General features: G+C 42.3%; 1 protein-coding gene across 2 annotated transcripts in view; it reads left to right on the forward strand.

The window, feature by feature from the left end:
- Positions 1–17,595, forward strand: part of cog5 (component of oligomeric golgi complex 5) — a 189,139-nt gene that overhangs the window by 130,898 nt on the left and 40,646 nt on the right. For both annotated transcript variants that reach the window (XM_070897430.1, XM_070897431.1), the window contains exon 11: positions 6,479–6,560. In XM_070897430.1, the coding sequence (XP_070753531.1) occupies positions 6,479–6,560 (82 nt within the window). The remainder of the gene's footprint in view (positions 1–6,478; positions 6,561–17,595) is intronic.

A 17,595-nucleotide genomic window follows, 5' to 3' on the forward strand; every position in this document is an offset into this window, starting at 1 on the left:
ATTGCTGTATCGTGCTTCTTTGAAAGATAACCTTTAGCAAATAGAATAAATTTTGACAATTGTGTTGCCATAGTTATTGTATAGCTGTTTTTTTTTTTAAATGTAGAACAGCTTGACCATATCTCTGCCCACTGGAAATAATACGTAAATGAGTTGAACAGTTCTGATATTGCTGACTAAATAAATATGATACAGACAATGTAAATACTTCCAAAATGAAGGTTGACGTTGCATCATGTGTATGCTTCATTCAACATTGTCATTGGCAATAAAAAAAAATGACAATGTGATTAAGTAATTCTTTATTAGGATCTGTAGAGCCTACAAATGTGAGCGTGTGCTCTTCAGCTCCCTTCACTGTTAACGTTTTGAGTACTGAAGCTTTCAGCATAATGAAATAAAAAAGTTTGGAACAAGAAAAAGTTCATTCTTTCTATATATAATGTGCAATTTGCCATTTCATAGACTTTGCCCAACATACCAACGCTTTCAAGGAAAGCAACCATGGGTAAAACTCTCAACAATAGAAAATTCTACAAAATTTCCCACGATAGATGAAACTAAGGACCCAACTTTGGCTATGACTTCCATCAATTTTTTCAGAGTAAGTTGTTTTTTCTGGCACAAGTTTAAAAAATGCCATTTTCCCCAAAATATTTGCTCCAGAGTCATCGTCATATCATAGGCAGTCCCTCTGAATCGAGGAAGACTTGCTTCCACTCCCAAAGTGAGTTCTCTGGTGGCTGAACAGTCCAAATCGAAAGCCACAGATCCTGTCACAGGTGGGACAGACATTCGTCGAGGGAAGGGTGGGTAGGGCTGATTTGCCGTGCGCTCCTCCTGCTGTCTGTGCTTGACCTCTTCACGCTCTTTGCGTTGAGACTCGAAGAGCCCTCCTGGATGTACTTTCTCCACCTCGGGCGGACTTCGGCCAGGGTCTCCCAGGTGTCAGTGATGGTATAGCACTTTACCAGGGAGGCTGAGGGTGTCCTTATAACGCTTCCGCTGACCACCTTTGGCTCGTTTACCATGACGGAGCTCCGCATAAAGCATTTGCTTAGGGAGTCTCGTATCTGGCACGCAAACTACGTGGCCCGCCCAGCGAAGCTGATCGAGTGTGGTCAGTGCTTCAATACTGAGGATGTTAGCCTGGACGAGGACACTGATGTTGGTGCGCCTGTCCTCCCGGGGATCCGCAGGACCTTGCCGAGATATTGTTGATGTATTGCCATCGTCCATGCCTCAGATCCATACAGGAGGGCGTGTATTACAACAGCGCTGTAAACCATGAGTTTGGTGGTAGATTTGAGGGCTAGGTCTTCAAACACTCTTTTCCTCAGACGGCCGAAGGCTGCACTGGCGCACTGGAGGCAATGTTGAATCTCTGCATCAATGTCTGTCTTTGCTGATAAGAGGCTCCCGAGATATGGGAAATGTCCCGAGATATGGTTCACGTTGTCGAGGGCTGCGCTGTGAATCTTGATGGTTGGAGGGCAGTGCTGTGCGGCGGGGACAGGCTGGTGAAGGACCTTTGTCTTACGGATGTTAAGTGGAAGGCCCATGCTTTCATATGCCTCAGTGAATACATTGACTATATCTTGGAGTTCAGCCTCAGAATGTGCGCAGATGCAGGCATCGTCTGCGTACTACACCTCAACGACAGAGGTTGGGGTGATCTTGGATCTGGCCTGGAGGCGGCGTAGGCTAAACAGCTTCCCACTGGTTCCGTAGTTTAGTTCCACTTCAGAGTAAGTCAGTTAGGTACGATTTTTTTTTAAGGTCAGTTTTTTTTCCAAAAGGGGGCGTTCCCAGATACTTACGCCAGTTTTGGCCATTTATGCCACTTTGGCCAGCAAAGACTTACTCCAAATCAACTTAGGTCAGCGTATGTGGCCAGCTCTGAAAAACCTTGCGGGCATAGAAGAAAAAGCAGCGCACATTCTTTAGACATGAGGGAAGGGAACTGGAGAGGACATCAACAACCAAGCACCAAACATTGCAAGGAAAAGCTCAAACAATTAAAATACTAATAAAAAATGAAGTAAATCCTCCCGGAGAAATGCGAGCTGGTGGCCGCGATGTCGTGGGTGGGGGGTGGGGGGGGAGGTAGCCAGAGAGAGAGAGATGCTGGTATACAAAATACTCTTTTTTTTTTTTCCCTCTCTCTTCTCCCCCGCCCCCCCCAAATGCACTTTCTCTCCCCCTCCCCCCCAAAACTCTCTTCCTCCCCCCGCTCAATACACTCTTTCTTTCTCTTCTCCCCCCCCCCCAAAAAAAACCTCCTCCTCCCCCCCCATACACTCTTTCTCTTCCCCCCCCCCATACACTCTTTCTCTTCCCTCCCCCCCCCCAATACACTCTTTCTCTCTTTCCCCCCCCCCCAAAAAAAACCCTCCTCTTTCCCCGCCCCCCCCTCCCAAATCAAAACTCTCAGACACAACCAATGAATAAAAAATAAAACCGAAGTCCTACCTTGCCTGGGAACTCGGCCGGCCGCTGCGGGAGGCTACTCGGCCGGGGATAGGGTGCAGCAAGATCGGGGCGTCCATTCGGCTGGGGCTAGGGGCTGCGAGCATCGGGTCCTGCTCACAACCAGCAGGACACAGTGGGAGCCAGGAGCATGCGCGCAGGCTTCACTGCGCATGCGCGCAGGTGTCGCCGCTGGCCTGTTGCTCCTCCCCCCACCCCCCAACTTCAGAATGCACGCCACTCCGGGGACTCGGAAGAGCGACCAGGATGGGGCCCCTTTTTCCGGCGCCCTTTCCAGCGTGCAAAGTCGGCACACTTAACGTAGGTGTGCCGAAAAAAGAGGTTGGGCAAAGTTGGGCCCATTGAAACTAATATGTATCCACTTCCTCACATTTAATCAATTGAAGGGAAGTACCATTGTGCTGATGTGCAAGGGGCTGTACCTTACAATGCAGACAGGATGTAGGATTTTTGTCAATTTCAGGAACTATTTGTTTCATACAGAATCAAACCATAAAAAAAAACGATAACCAGGAATTTGCTGTCCGGATGACGTGAACTGGCAGCGTTCGCCGTCATTCCGCCTTTGAAACTGATCGCATCTTCAGGATTTGGTGCTGTAATTTCCGCCCCCACCCCCCCACCCAAACAGAGCCGGTAATCGGTGTAATGTCTCCGATCAGGGAAACTGATGGAAACTTTGTCTCTTCCGCAGTAATTACACTGTTAAATTCCCCACTAAAAGTTAGTCCCAAAGGGATTAGTTGTAAGTGGGGTTGTAACAGCGTATTGACAAACTAATTTTAATTTTTAATTTTATACAGTGTTAAATTTCTCCATTTTAATAAAACTGAAAATTTTTTAATTACATGAGAACTACATTGAAAGAAACAAATTTGCTGTTAGTGACATTGCACGGTCAAGTAATTATTATGCTTTATTAATGTTTGTGATGCTCTGTAATCTTCCAAAATTAAAATTAAACTCAACCACTATATTATGCAGCTGAACAGACTTGACACTAAAGCAAGACACAGGTTATCCATTTTTATGTGACTTTCAACTAGGATTCCCTGGAGATGAATGGCAGTTGATTTATCACCGAACTGAAAGATAAATGAGTAAAGCCCATGATTCATTTATCTAGTGATTTTCTTGGGGATCGCAATATCTAAACAATGAGCATGTGAATGAGTTGGGGAAAAAATGATGTGGTTTTTCTCCTTGTATTAGAGATGGGGCAATTCCAGAATTTTATGACAAGGTGAGTAAGAGTCATTACAGATTATTGAGTGCTAGAGACTGTCAAGAGAGGATTTTCCTCTGTATCTGATTTTCAGGGATGTACTTGTGAAATGAAATCAAATGGTTACCACTGAGCAGCAGAGAAGAATGTTCTATTCATTATATTTCATGGTTCCCAAAAAGACAGAAAGCACTAGACCTCATAATTTTAAACTAGTTGCTCGAACCTGAAAGATTCACTATGATCTTGCGCAGTTATAATCTGAGCGGTTATATGCTTAAGGATGGCTATTTTTATATGTTTCTCAAATTCATCTTTAAAGAGCAGAATTGTCAACACAAAGTACTGTCATTCATCCTCTCCTTGACACTCAAGATTTTTACAAAGTCTCTCCATGGTCACAGCACTTCGCAAGGTGTAACATCTCCACTGCTATCCATATCTGGATAATCGGCTTCTCAGAGTCCACCATGAGCAGCTTTTCCAATGAGCTTCATTTAAAATGAATATGGAATGCATAAATTCAAATGCCATTTTGTAATTCTGCTAACATAATTCTATTGGATTTTAGAAGGAAACAGTTATTAGTACTGATTAAAAGTTGATGGGTGAACAGATTTGAAGTACCACCATTGTCGAATTACTTTGAATTTTTAAATTAACATACAAAGTATGTCATTTTGACCCATGATAGTCTATATAATTACTCTTGTGGAGGTTAAAACCAAAGGAAGATCCACACTATGTAAACATGAAGTCATCCAAAACTCAGCAACCCGTATACTAACCCACACCAAGTCAAAATCACCCATCACCCCAGTGATTTCTAACCTACATTGGCTCCCAGTTAAACAACGCCTCGATTTCAAAATTCTCATTCTTGTTTACAAATCACTCCATGGACTTGCCCCTCCCTATCTCTCTAATCTTTTTCAGCCTCACAATCCCACAAGATGTCTGTGCTCCCCAAATTCTGGCCTCTTGAACATCCACATTATAATTGCTCAACCATCAGTGGACGTGCCTTCAGCTGCCTGGGCCCTAAGCTCTGAAACGCCCTCACTAAACCTCTACGCCTCTCTACCTCTCCTCCTTTTTAAGATGCTCATTAAAACTTACCTCTTTAAACAAGCTTTTGATCATCTGCCTTAATTTCTTCTGTGGCTCGGTGTCAAATTTATCTGTTTGTCTGTAACACTGTTGTGAAGCACCGTGGGACATTTTACTACTTTAAAGGTGCTATATAAATAAATATTATTAATAAAACTGAGGCATGTTAATCAATTTTAGAGGGAAAATTTAAACTTTTCAATATGTATTAATTCTCTTAGAAAGTAAAAAAATAACCTGCGTCTATGCAGCATCTTATTACATGACCCCCTAGTCAGTCATGTTTAGTACTTACAATAGCAATTTAAAGTAGTAGAAATAATTTGCAGTGACATTTTCATTAACGCTTAATATTTTGGCTGTTGAATGATGATACGTGAAAGGATAGGTGATGTAGTGCAGCACATTTTATTGCAGTTTGAAGTTGGAGTCAAGGTACGCAAAAGAGTAGGAGCACTAAAAGACCTGGAAGGTTGTACTGGGGTATCAACTGATAAGCCACAGAATTCCCACAGCCTGTATTTAAACTTTGGCTATGCGGTTCAGGCAACAACGTTGTCTTGGGGAAGTTTCGCAGATAGGAGAAATGTGAGAGAAGTTTCAACATAGGTATTTTATGGAAACTTTTCAAGTGGATACAGAACGTTGAAGTGCATCTACAGCAACTATTCTGTTCTCACATCTAAACAAAGGTCTCACTTGAGCACTAGCAATTCTGTGCTGCTGCTCAAATTACAATCTCGTAGGGAATCGACCTGAGTTTTGAAGTTTTAGAGGGTTCGTGTTCATGATGTTGTAGATGGACCTCTAGTTATTTCCTCCTATACACAGTGTGCGAGAAAGCTTATGGATTGTACAGTCAACAACACTCGCCGTTCATTACACTTACAACTGCTCACAGACTTTGTGAGTTTTTTGAGCGGCGACTTACAATACAGCATGGTAACCTCTATAGGAGATCTGGGACCTGTGTGAATAGGGCAAGTAACAGTGTGTCTCTTCAACCAATAAAATTGAAGAATCCTTCCTGAACCAGGAAGTGTAAATTAGAATTTTTAATTCAATGTAAAATCATGTACAGAAAGTGAAATAAAGAGAGGAAAAGAAAGATGAGAGATAAAAGAAAAAGTTAAAACAAATTATCATTTTTTTTTAATCTGAAGGAATGACACTCCATACTTGTAAAAGTAAGTTTTCAGTGCCACAGAGGTTGTTTGGTAGTAATTAAGACTTATCATGCTGTTTAAGAATTAACTTGCACTTGAATGGACGGGTCCTAACTTTTTCTGGCGTGTTGAGTGGGTAGGTACCACAACTTCACGCCCTTCATGTTTTTTTTTTATCTGAATTTCGGCAAGCTTGTGGAGGAGTAGGACAAATCGGACAGAAACTTACTGATTTCCTCATTTAACTGCGCAGTTGTGGAGGCTGGAAGTTGCTGTCTATTTTACACTTTAATAATGGTGAGCGCCAACAGCCTCACCACTGGGAGAAATGAGAGATGAAGGAAAATACCAAAGCTTGATCAATTTGAGTCAGCTATTTTTCTAGCCAATAGAATTTTGGGACAATATTCAGTGGATACTCAATTTACTTTTTCCTACAAGTAACAGGAAATGTGCCTTGATACTAATATTTCATATTTTTTCTTAGGACAGTCAAGCAGACATTTTATATACTTTCTGGAACTCTGTTACGGAAATCTTGACGGTGAAATTCCAGCAAGCTACAAATTGTAAGTGCCTATATTGGTTTATATATTATAGCATTCCTTTGGAAATTCTAAGGAATTAAATAAACTGAGTACTTTAATCAGTGTCTTGTGTTATATTATTGTTTAGTACTTACATAAGCAATTTAAAACAGTTGAAATAATATATTCAGTACTTTTCAATTTCAGGCTAGAAAACCTCTTTGTATTAGCATAAAAATGAAGGGGAAAGCTGTCCACTGAATATGGGTATTGGTTTCCTTCTCCACCATTCTTAACATCAAATTTAAAAGAGCGATTATCTTCATGAATACATTAGAAAGCATAGAACGAGGTAAAGGACATGTGGGCTATTAAGCCTGATCCTTGCACAAATCATGTGCAGTTGGCTTCATTGTGAACCCGGCTCAATTTCCTGTGGGGAAAACTCTGAACCTTCACACTGACAAATTTAATTGAAGAACACAAACTAGCTATCCAAACTACAATTGGATCTTTAACCAATTAAGCAGTATAGAAACTAGTAGGATTTCATTATCTCTGTCCATACTTATTCCTATACATTTACTAGCCCCTTTCAATCCAACTCCTATCCGGATAGCTCATTTTAAAAGTAGTTAACGCAGCATTAACTGCTTTTACTAGGCATTAGTTTCACATATTTAATATTTTATGGGATAGAGAAATTCTAATATTTAGTCTAGCTTAAGGCTTGTTAATTTTGTACTGCACCCATTGGTTCTGCATTCAAAGTCCGTATTGAATAGCTTGCTTTCATATATGTTAGCCATGCGCCTCAGTATTTAATTACAATGGGGATGAATTTGCAGTCGGAGGCTTCCCGTGGATGGATGCCATGGGCCAACCCAACCAATCAAAGATGGGAATCCCCATTCATGCTTATGGGGATTCCTTATGTACAGAATCCTCACAGGCATGAACGGGGTTCACAAAAAATACATTTAACATGACATAAATTTTAAAAACATTGTATATTAATTTTAAATATGTAATGAAGCCAAAATTCAGGGTCTGGAAAGGGACCCGTTAGTGCCCGTTTGCGGCAGCCATTCAAAAAATCGAATGGCCACCGCTTTGAGGTCAGTAGGCCGACCCAACCAAAATTCAGGTTGGGGATTTTTTGGCCAGAACCCCATACCGCCCAAGTGGTATCACTGACAGTAAAATAAATAAAACAACAATAAAAATACTTACCTAGCGATCTTCACCTCACTCCGTGGATCCCCCGCCGCGCGGTGCCACCTTCAGGTTTCCCTGTCGGTGCACCTCTGCAGAGTGACTGTGGGTCCGGCAGCGCGGCGGCCCTTAAAGGGGAGGGCCCACTGCCTCAGCCACAGCTCAAGAATATTTGCTGTACTGGCTCCGGGCTCGGCCGGGCCACCAACGGGCAGCCTGGCACCCACTCTTGGGTGCCAGGCCGCTGGCCCGGCCGAAACCCTCCCTGGTGGCCCAGTGGCCAAAGTTTTTTTAAAAAGTAGCCAGAGTCTCTCCCTTTAACGGAGGGGAGAGAGCGTGGTGATGCACACGCGCTATGACGCCACCACGCTGATTGACAGCGGCGGGCGGGCCTTCCGACCCATTTTCAGCCAGTCAACCTGGCTTTCAGTCTAAGGTCCCATTACAATCCTGCAGGACTTTGAAAAAAGAGTTCCAGCGGTAAGTATCAACTAAATGGCGCACCTGGATATTTGCCCCAATATAATTAAACATTTAAAACAAAAATTAAGTTTTTTGAAAAATATATTTAAATGTTTTAAAGGAGCTAAAAATAACTGTACCTTATTGTACATGTGTTTTAATGTTTAAATTAATGACTTTTTTTATCAGTTGTAAGAATTTCATGGGCATTCGTTGGGCAAAAAGCCCAACTCTCAGGCAGAGGAGGCCCTTTTCCTGGGGATGTGTTGGATCGGTCAAAAGAATTCTTGACAAATCGCAAGTTCCGGGTTTTAGCGCATGTACACTGCATACCTAAACCCAGAACTTGTGTGGCCCCTGTGGGCACGCGCGCACTATGTACTCTCCCGTAGGGGCTGCAAATTATAGCCCAATATCTCTTTATCTCATCTCTAATGTAAACACATTCAGCCTGATGAGCCTCTTCGTAAGTTAGAGCACAAAGACCTGAAATCAACGTCGCCACTTTTCTATGGGCTTTGTGCAATGAGCCGATGTATTGTGTAGTGTATGCAAAATCTTGCCTCATTGATGATTAGTGACTTATTTGGCTTAAAATCAAATAAACTTGAGAACCGTTCCAGTGCTTGATTATCCTTTTTGACTCTTACTTCACATCGACTGATCGCAGTCTGTGGTGACTCATATCCAAATCTCTTCCATTTCCACTTTTGCAAATGAAGATGCATTCATTCTGTACTCTTGTTGACTATTTCCTGTTTCAGTATGTATCACCTTGCACCTAGCCATAATTAAATGTGTATCTCATTCACATAGTTGGTCCAGATCTCTGGACGCAATCTGGCTCCTTTGTACTGCTCATCTGGCCATATAACTTCATGTCAAGAAACACTCCCCATTATACTGTATCATTTATTCATAGTGTGAATAGCAGGGGACCCAGCACCGAACCTTAAAGACCTCTACTAGTCACTGTTTTGCAGCCGTAGCCATTTCTATTTATTGTCACGATCTACATCTACTGTTAAGACCATTTTCAACCCAGGTTAGTAAATTTGCCATTGATTCCATGAGCCTCAATCAACGATATTAGTTTCACCTGGTCTGAAATACTTAATTAAATTTTGTTAATTTTTCTAATTCAACTTTCCACTTCATTGACCTTGGTGTTCTTCTCAAAGCTCTAAAGTTTGCTGCTCTGAAATCTTGCACAATATTTTTTCCTTAATTATAGTATCAATCCAAATACACAGTAATCACAAGACCCCCAAGTGTTCACATATTCCCAGGTAACCAACCAGTTCTGTTCGACTGTTAAATATAGTACAACTTTTAATACAGTATCTGCCGTAATTCTGTACCTTCAATGTTATGTTTAGAAGAAGTAAATTATACTTCATCCCTCTAATGAGTATCCCTATCTGCTTTGCATCCAGGGAATTGAAATCCTCATGACTTTCATCTGATTTCTTGCACCTGCTTTCATTTGGTGCATGGCTATTTATTGATGGTCAATAGCATATGGAAATTAGTACTTTACTTTGTCCTTATCATATGTTATTTTCTATTCCATACTATTTCTGCTCATTTCCACCCATATTGTTCCCTGGTGCATTCCCCCTTCTTTTGCACCACCAATGGCAGCCTTGTCTTCAGCTGCCTACCTTTTTATTTGTTCTTTGGATATGGGCATTTTATGCCCATCCTGGGTTGCCCTGAGAAAGTGGTGGTGGGCCTTCTCTTTGAACCACTGCAGTCCTTATGCTGATGGTGCACTCATGATGGTAGGTGGGGAATTCTTGGATTTTGACCCAGTGATAGTGAAGGAACAGCAGTATATGTCCAAATCAGGATAGTGTGTAACTTGAAGAGGAATTTAGAGTTGATGGTGTTCCATTATTTTGCTGCTCATCTCCTCCTTGGTGGTAAAGGTCATGGAGCTGGGAGATTCTGTCAAAGTAAGCTTGGCTAGTTGCTGCAGTGCATCCTGTACGTAATACATATTGCAGCCACTGTGCGTCAATGGTAGAGAAAATGGATATTCCGTCCAGAGGCATGGATCACGTCAACTGGTTTGTCCTGGATGGCGTTGAACTTCCTTTGAGTGTTGTTACAGCTGCACTTGTGGATGTACATTCTAGCACACTTTAGCATTGAGCCTTGTAGATGTTGGCATGGTGATGATGGGTCAGGCGGTGAGCTGTTTGATGTAGATACACAGCCACTGCCCTCCTTGTTGACATAGTGTTGCTATGGCTGAACTAGTTAAGCTTCTGGCCAACGATGACCAGGATTTTGATTGTGGAGAGCTTGGTGATGATGTTGACATTAGCGGTCAGGGGAAGTTGGTTGGCACTTTACTCTGATTAGGTACGGTGGCTAACTGTTAATTTTGTGGCGCTAATGTTACCTGCCACTTGATAGCCCAACGTAGATGTTGTCCGGAACTTTCTGTAGTCTGGTATGCGCTGCTTCATTATCGTAGAAGTTTTGGGCCCAAGTTTCGGCCTGAGTTGCTCCTGTTTTTTTTGGAGCAACTGGTTTAGAATGGAGTATCTTAGAAATTGCAATTCTTGGCATTTAGTTTGCTCCAGTTCTAGTCAGTTAGAACAGTTTCACTTTGGAACAGAATTTCTTTTTCAAAAGGGAGCGTGTCCGGCCACTTACGCCTGTTTTGAAAGTTTAGGCAGTGAAAACTTACTCGAAACTAACTTAGAATGGAGTAAGTGAAGATTTTTGTATGCTCAGAAAAACCTTGCCTCCACTTCACAAATCAGGCGTAGGTTACAAATTAGGCGTAGGGAACGGGCGGTGAAGGGAAGTAATTAAATTCTACAATCATTCAAGTAAAGATCCAACCTGAATAAAAATTTATAAACAAAGCATAGATTAAATATTCCATGTTCCTCCCTGTGTGAAGCAGCAGCAGCCTTCGAGCTGCGGTGCTTCAGGCAGGCCTTCCTTCCATCAGTGTCTGGACGGCAGCCGAAGAAACAGCAAGCAGCTTTCGAGCTGCGAAGGGGATGGAGGCCATTTGGCCAGGGGATAGGGGCGGCGTCAGGCCACAGCGGGCGACAGCAGGCTCCGAGCTGCAAAGTCTTAGGCCGTTCGGCCAGGGGATAGGGGCGGCGTCAGGCCACAGCGGACGGCAGTAGAATCCGGCAGCAGCAGGTCCGAGCTGTGAAGACTTAGGCTGTTCGACCAGGGGTCCACGAGACAAATCTTCACTTTTCCTCTAGTCCCTTTAAAAATGGCCGAATGCCAATGTTTATGTGCCACTGCGCGTGCGCACGCTCCAACGTGCACGCGCAGGGTTGCCGGCACGATGTTGCCTTATTTAAATTAGCCCCGCCCCCCCCACTACTTGTAGAATCGGCGCGAGTCTCTTGCTCCGCCTCCCGCTGTTCTGTGCGCGCCGCGCCAAGCTGCTGAAGACCTGCAGGGAGCCGGAGAATATGCAAGTATTTTTTCGGTGTACTTTCGAGCGTGAAAAACGGGCGTCAAGGTTGGTGCTGCGCCATTCTAGGCGCGGCCCGAAACTTGGGCCCTTTGAATGGAGCTAAATGCTGTGAAATAGTCAGTGAACAGCTCCACTCCTAATCGTATGAAAGTTGTTAATGAGGCAGCTGAAAACGGTTGGCTGAGGATGCTGCCCTGAGTGACTCCAACAGCAATGCCCTGGGGCTGTAATGGTTGGCCTCCAACAACCAAAATCATTTTCCTTTGTGCTAAGTATTAGCTCAGACACTGGAGGATTCCTTTTGACCTACATTGACTTCAGTTATGCAGAGCTCCTTGGTTCCATACTCAGTTGAATGCTTCCTTGATGTGAAGATAATTAACTTGTACCTCTCCTCTGGCATTTAGCTTGTGTTCCTTCCTGGATCAAAGCAGTGATAAAGTCTGGAGCCAAGAGGTCCTGGTGGAACCACTTTAGTGATAATTGGGAGTAGGCAGATATGGCAGTAATTATGCCCTTTTTGTACAAACTTCCACATTCAGGTAGATGCCAATGTTATACTGGAATAGCTTGGATAAGGGGCAGTTGGTTCTTATGCATAGGTGTTCAGCTAGGATGTTGTCGGCACCCATAGCCTTTGCTATGTCCAGTGCAATCAGTCACTTCTTGCTGTCATGTGGAAAAGTTGTGCATTCCCTGCCCCATCCCCATATAAGCTTTTGAAAGTAAAGGGAAAAAATAAAATATTTTCTGTAATTTGTACAGTTTTGTCATATTTGTACTGGGTATATTCCTTTAATCAATGCTTATACATTTCACCCTGTTGGACTAGCATCAGCTAGGTTTTGAACTCTGGTTAATGTTGAAACCTGGATTCAAGATTCTCATGAATCCTGTGATGGATAGTCTCAAAACCTGTTTATACTCTCACATCTTCTCTAAAGAAGAACTCAGCACTACTGTCTCTTCTTTTGAAAATAATATATTGACAGCAGGAATATCCAACAGCAACTCTACCAGACCTAAAGAAATTTCAAATATCATGCACTTCAGGATTGATTCTTCTAGCTCCAGGGCAGACTAGGAATTGACTGGGGGAATGGGTTACTCTTGGAAATGACCGTTCAGTGATGAAGTCCCCAGCTGATAATCATAGGAGTCAAAAATAATGTTGAATCAAATATTTAAATAATTGTGCATTTGTCTGATTTTGCTGCAACTTTCAGATTATCTGGCTTTTCATACTGCTTTGCATCAGAGATATCACTTTTTATTTTTTCTGTACATTGTTGTATAATAACTTGTACGTGGCAGAAAGTGACTTTATGGTATCGTTCTTTTCTTTAGTTAAAAATAATTTAAAGAAAAATTTATTTTCAGGATAGAAGCATTACACATTTACTTAACAAGAGTAAGATAATAATTTCAATGCAAAGACTCAAATCTCAACAATAGCCAAAATTGCTCAGAAAAAACAATGTCGCTCTGGTGATAGTGCCTCTCTATCAACCAAACATGCGTTGTAAGTGATGCAAGTGGAAGCAATTTCCAGAGATTTACAAATCACCATAGCTATTTCACTTCATACACATAGATCAGATAAACTAGTTAGTTGCCTTTTATATATTCAGAGTTGAGGGTAAAATGGAGAAGGCTCTATTTGGGGGAAATAACTATTGAGACGTCTGAAGATGTCTATTTTTGTCCTTCTTACAATATTCATGAATGATGCAGAGAAAGATCATTTGCTAGGGGTATCAAGCTATGTGACCAGAGGACCAGGAGAAAGACAGTCATAAAGAAAATAAATAACTTGCATTTATGTCGCACTTTTCATGACTTTGATGGTTGTGAAGCACTTTGAGACAATGTAGTTCACAGCTTTGGTTTAACATCTCATCCCAAAGATAGCATTAAAAGAGATCTGAACAAACTAAATTATGAATTTTAATGAAAGGAAAAAGAAAAGCCTTGCATTTACATAGCACCTTTACAAATCTGTCCTAAAGTGATTCACCCCCAATAAATAACTTTGAAATGTAGTGATTGTTTTTACATAGGCAAACGTAGTAACTGTTTTGCACAGTTTAGCTAGATCCCAGTAATAACAATGTGATGATTGACTAGTTAATCTTTTTGTGGTGATAAATATTTTTGTATAAATAAACCTTTTTTTAAAATGTCGAGGGCACGAGGAGAACTCTCTGATCTTCTTTGAATATTGTCTTTTTAACATCAACCTGCACTACCAGAGCAGGTAGACAAACCTCTGATATTTTATCTGAAGCATATTACCTCCAACAATGTAGGATTCCCTCAGTACTGCACTAAGGTGTCAGCTTGGGTTGTGTGCTCAAGTTCTGGATATGATTTTGAACTTAAAACGTTTTGACTCTGAGGAGAGTCCTATCAATTGAGCTACGGTGGCACTCATAAGAACATAAGAAAGAGGAGCAGGAGTAGACCATATGGCCCCTCAAGCTTGCTCCACCATTTTATACGATCTTGGCTGATACGATCATGGACTCGGGTCCACTTCCCTGCCCGCTCCCCATAACCCCTTATTCCCTTATCGGTTAAGAAACTGTCTTATCTCTGTCTTAAATTTATTCAATGTCCCAGCTTCCACAGCTATCAGAGGCGGCGAATTCCATAGATTTACAACCCTCTGAGAAATTAAATTTCTCCTTGTCTGTTTTAAATGGGCGGCCCCTTATTCTAAGATTATGCCCCCTAATTCTAGTCTCCCCCATCAGTAGAAATATTTTTTCTGCATCCACCTTGTCAAGCCCCCTCATAATCTTATACGTTTCAATAAGATCACCTCTCAATCTTCTGAATTCCAATGAGTAGAGGCCCAACCTACTCGACCTTTCCTCATAGGCAACCCCCTCATCTCTGGAATCAACCTAGTGAACCTTCTTTGAACTGGATAAACATAAAATATTATGGATAACCATAAAATATTATAGAATGGATCAGGAATCATGCAATATTTGCACAATGAATGGATGTTTATAGAAAAGATTTTTACAAAGATTATGAATTAATAGATTTATCCAAGATATGAGGAAAGTATCAATTAATTGATAGTGTTTTAATTGAGAAAATACATTTGTGATGATTCAGGTTTGTATGCTTAGAGTGACAAATTATGCCAATGTGAGCAAGTTATTTAATTTAAACTCCAAAATTGGCAAGCCTCAAGAGAAATTAAAGAATGAAAGATTTTTTTTACTTCCTCCCATACACATGTACATACACACGCAAACATAGAATAGTGGGTATGTGGACTAGACAGTCATCTAAAGCAGTTAATCCAATAAAAAAGGAACCTGGTAAAGAATGAGGTTGAAAGTTTTAGGAAGGAGTTTGGATATAGATAATGAAATACTGTATGGAGCACTCTGGTTTGAGTCTTGCTTTTTATTTCCTGATTCACCTTGCCTTTTTTTTTTAATTCTCCAACTTTAATACACTATGCACCTTGGCCCTTCAATAGATATATCCATAAATAAAATTGAATAATGAAATGTCACCTATGGGATGCAGTTAATGAGGGTTGAATAATGTGGGTTGCATTGATACTCTAACTTTGAAAGTCTGATAGAAGTTTCATAGAACATTATGTACTTGAATGTTTTCTGTGGTTCACCTTCAAAAAATTAAACATGCTGGGAAGACTCTATAGTAGTCCAAATTCAAATTGGTCTCTGGAAAGGAATGAGGTTTGTGAACCAAATACCCTTTCATCAGTCACATTTTCTCTTTTTTTATGTAGGTCAAGCTGAAGTTGTGCATAACATAATTCTTAAAGTGGCAAGCATATGGCTACGCCCTTTGTCTATGGAAGATGTAGTCATTCAGAGAAGTACTCCTCCACTCAATCACCGTCTTCTGCTATTGCTGATTAATATTGTCCTTTATTTAAATTAGACAACTGCAGTCCATTTTATAAAATAAAGCGAGGACACTAAAAATGAAAATTAAAAGTTGAAAATATTTAAAATCAAAATTTCAGTTTTGGGAATAGTGTAATGAGGGATTTCAATAAAAAAACATTTCCTAGTATGTTTAAAGTGCACATTGTTGACAGATACAGTATCCGACTGGTGGTATATCCAATAACACACTGCGCTACACTGACCTTTGACACTGTCAACCACGATGGTCTATGGAGCGTCCTCCTCAGTTTCGGATGCCCCCAAAAGTTCATCACCATCCTCCGCCTGCTCCACGACGACATGCAGGCCGTGATCCTTACCAACGGATCCACCACAGACCCAATCCACATCCGGACCAGGGTCAAACAGGGCTGCGCCATCGCCCCAACCCTCTTCTCAATCTTTCTCGCTGCCATGCTCCACCTCACAGTTAACAAGCTTGACGCTGGAGTGGAACTAAACTACAGAACCAGTGGGAACCTGTTCAACCTGCGCCGTCTCCAGGCCAGATCCAAGACCACCCCAACCTTTGTTGTCGAGCTACAGTACACAAACGACGCCTGTGTCTGTGCACATACAGAGGCTGAACTCCAGGACATAGTCGACGTATTTACTGAGGCGTACGAAAGCATGGGCCTTGCGCTAAACATCCGTAAGACAAAGATCCTCCACCAGCCTGTCCTCACTGCACAGCACTGACCCCAGTCATCAAGATCCACAACACGGCCCTGGACACCGTGGACCACTTCCCATATCTCGGGAGCCTCCTATCAACAAGAGCAGGCATCGACGACGCGATCCAACACCACCTCCAGTGTGCCAGTGCAGCCTTCGGCCGCCTGAGGAAAAGAGTGTTTGAAGACCAGGCCCTTAAAACTGCCACCAAGCTCATGATCTACAGGGCTGTAGCAATACCTGCCCTGCTGTATGGCTCAGAAACATGGACCATGTACAGTAGACACCTCAAGTTGCTGGAGAAATATCACCAACGATGTCGCCGCAAGATCCCACAAATCCCCTGGGAGGACAGGCGCACCAACATCAGCGTCCTCATTCAGGCTAACATCCCCACCATTGAAACACTGACCACACTCAATCAGTTCCGCTGGGCAGGCCACATAATTCACATGCCAGACACGAGACTCCCAAAGCAAGTGCTCTACTCGGAGCTCCTTCACGACAAACAAGCCAAAGGTGGGCAGCGGAAACACTACAAGGACACCCTCAAAGCCTCCCTGATAAAGTGCGACATCCCCACTGGGAGTCCCTGGCCCAAGACCGCCCTAAGTGGAGGAAGTGCATCCGAGAGGGTGCTGAGCACCTCGAGTCTCAACGCCGAGAGCATGCAGAAATCAAGCGCAGGCAGCAGAAAGAGCATGCGGCAAACCAGTCCCACCCACCCCTTCGCTCAATAACTATCTGTCCCACCTGTGGCTCTCGTATTAGACTATTCAGCCACCAAAGAACTCACTTCAAGAGTGGAAGCAAGTCTTTCTCGATTCCTATGATGATGATGTAATTGTAAACTAAAATTTGAAAGGGAAACAGTCATTTTCTGTGGAATTCTCTACCACAGAAAGTTGTTAAGGCCAATTCACTAAATATATTCAAAAGGGAGTTAGATGAAGTCCTTACTACTAGGGGGATCAAGGGGTATGGCGAGAAAGCAGGAAGGGGGTACTGAAGTTGCATGTTCAGCCATGAACTCATTGAATGGCGGTGCAAGCTAGAAGGGCCGAATGGCCTACTCCTGCACCTATTTTCTATGTTTCTATTTTAAATGCTTTTTATGGTGACACTCATGGAAGCAACAGTTCTAAATGTTTAAAGTGCCAGTGAACTGATTGAACATTCTTGGCAAGCAAATGGAGTAACCAGGTGGTGCTTTTTTCAGTAATTCTGCTCTGCTCACCATACGAGGTGCAACAATGTTGTAAGTACTAGTTGGTTAAAAACTTGGAGTATCCAGACGAAGCACATCTAAGACACCAAGGCT

This window comes from Pristiophorus japonicus, chromosome 13 (assembly GCF_044704955.1).
Source record: "Pristiophorus japonicus isolate sPriJap1 chromosome 13, sPriJap1.hap1, whole genome shotgun sequence".
Lineage (NCBI taxonomy): Eukaryota > Metazoa > Chordata > Chondrichthyes > Pristiophoridae > Pristiophorus > Pristiophorus japonicus.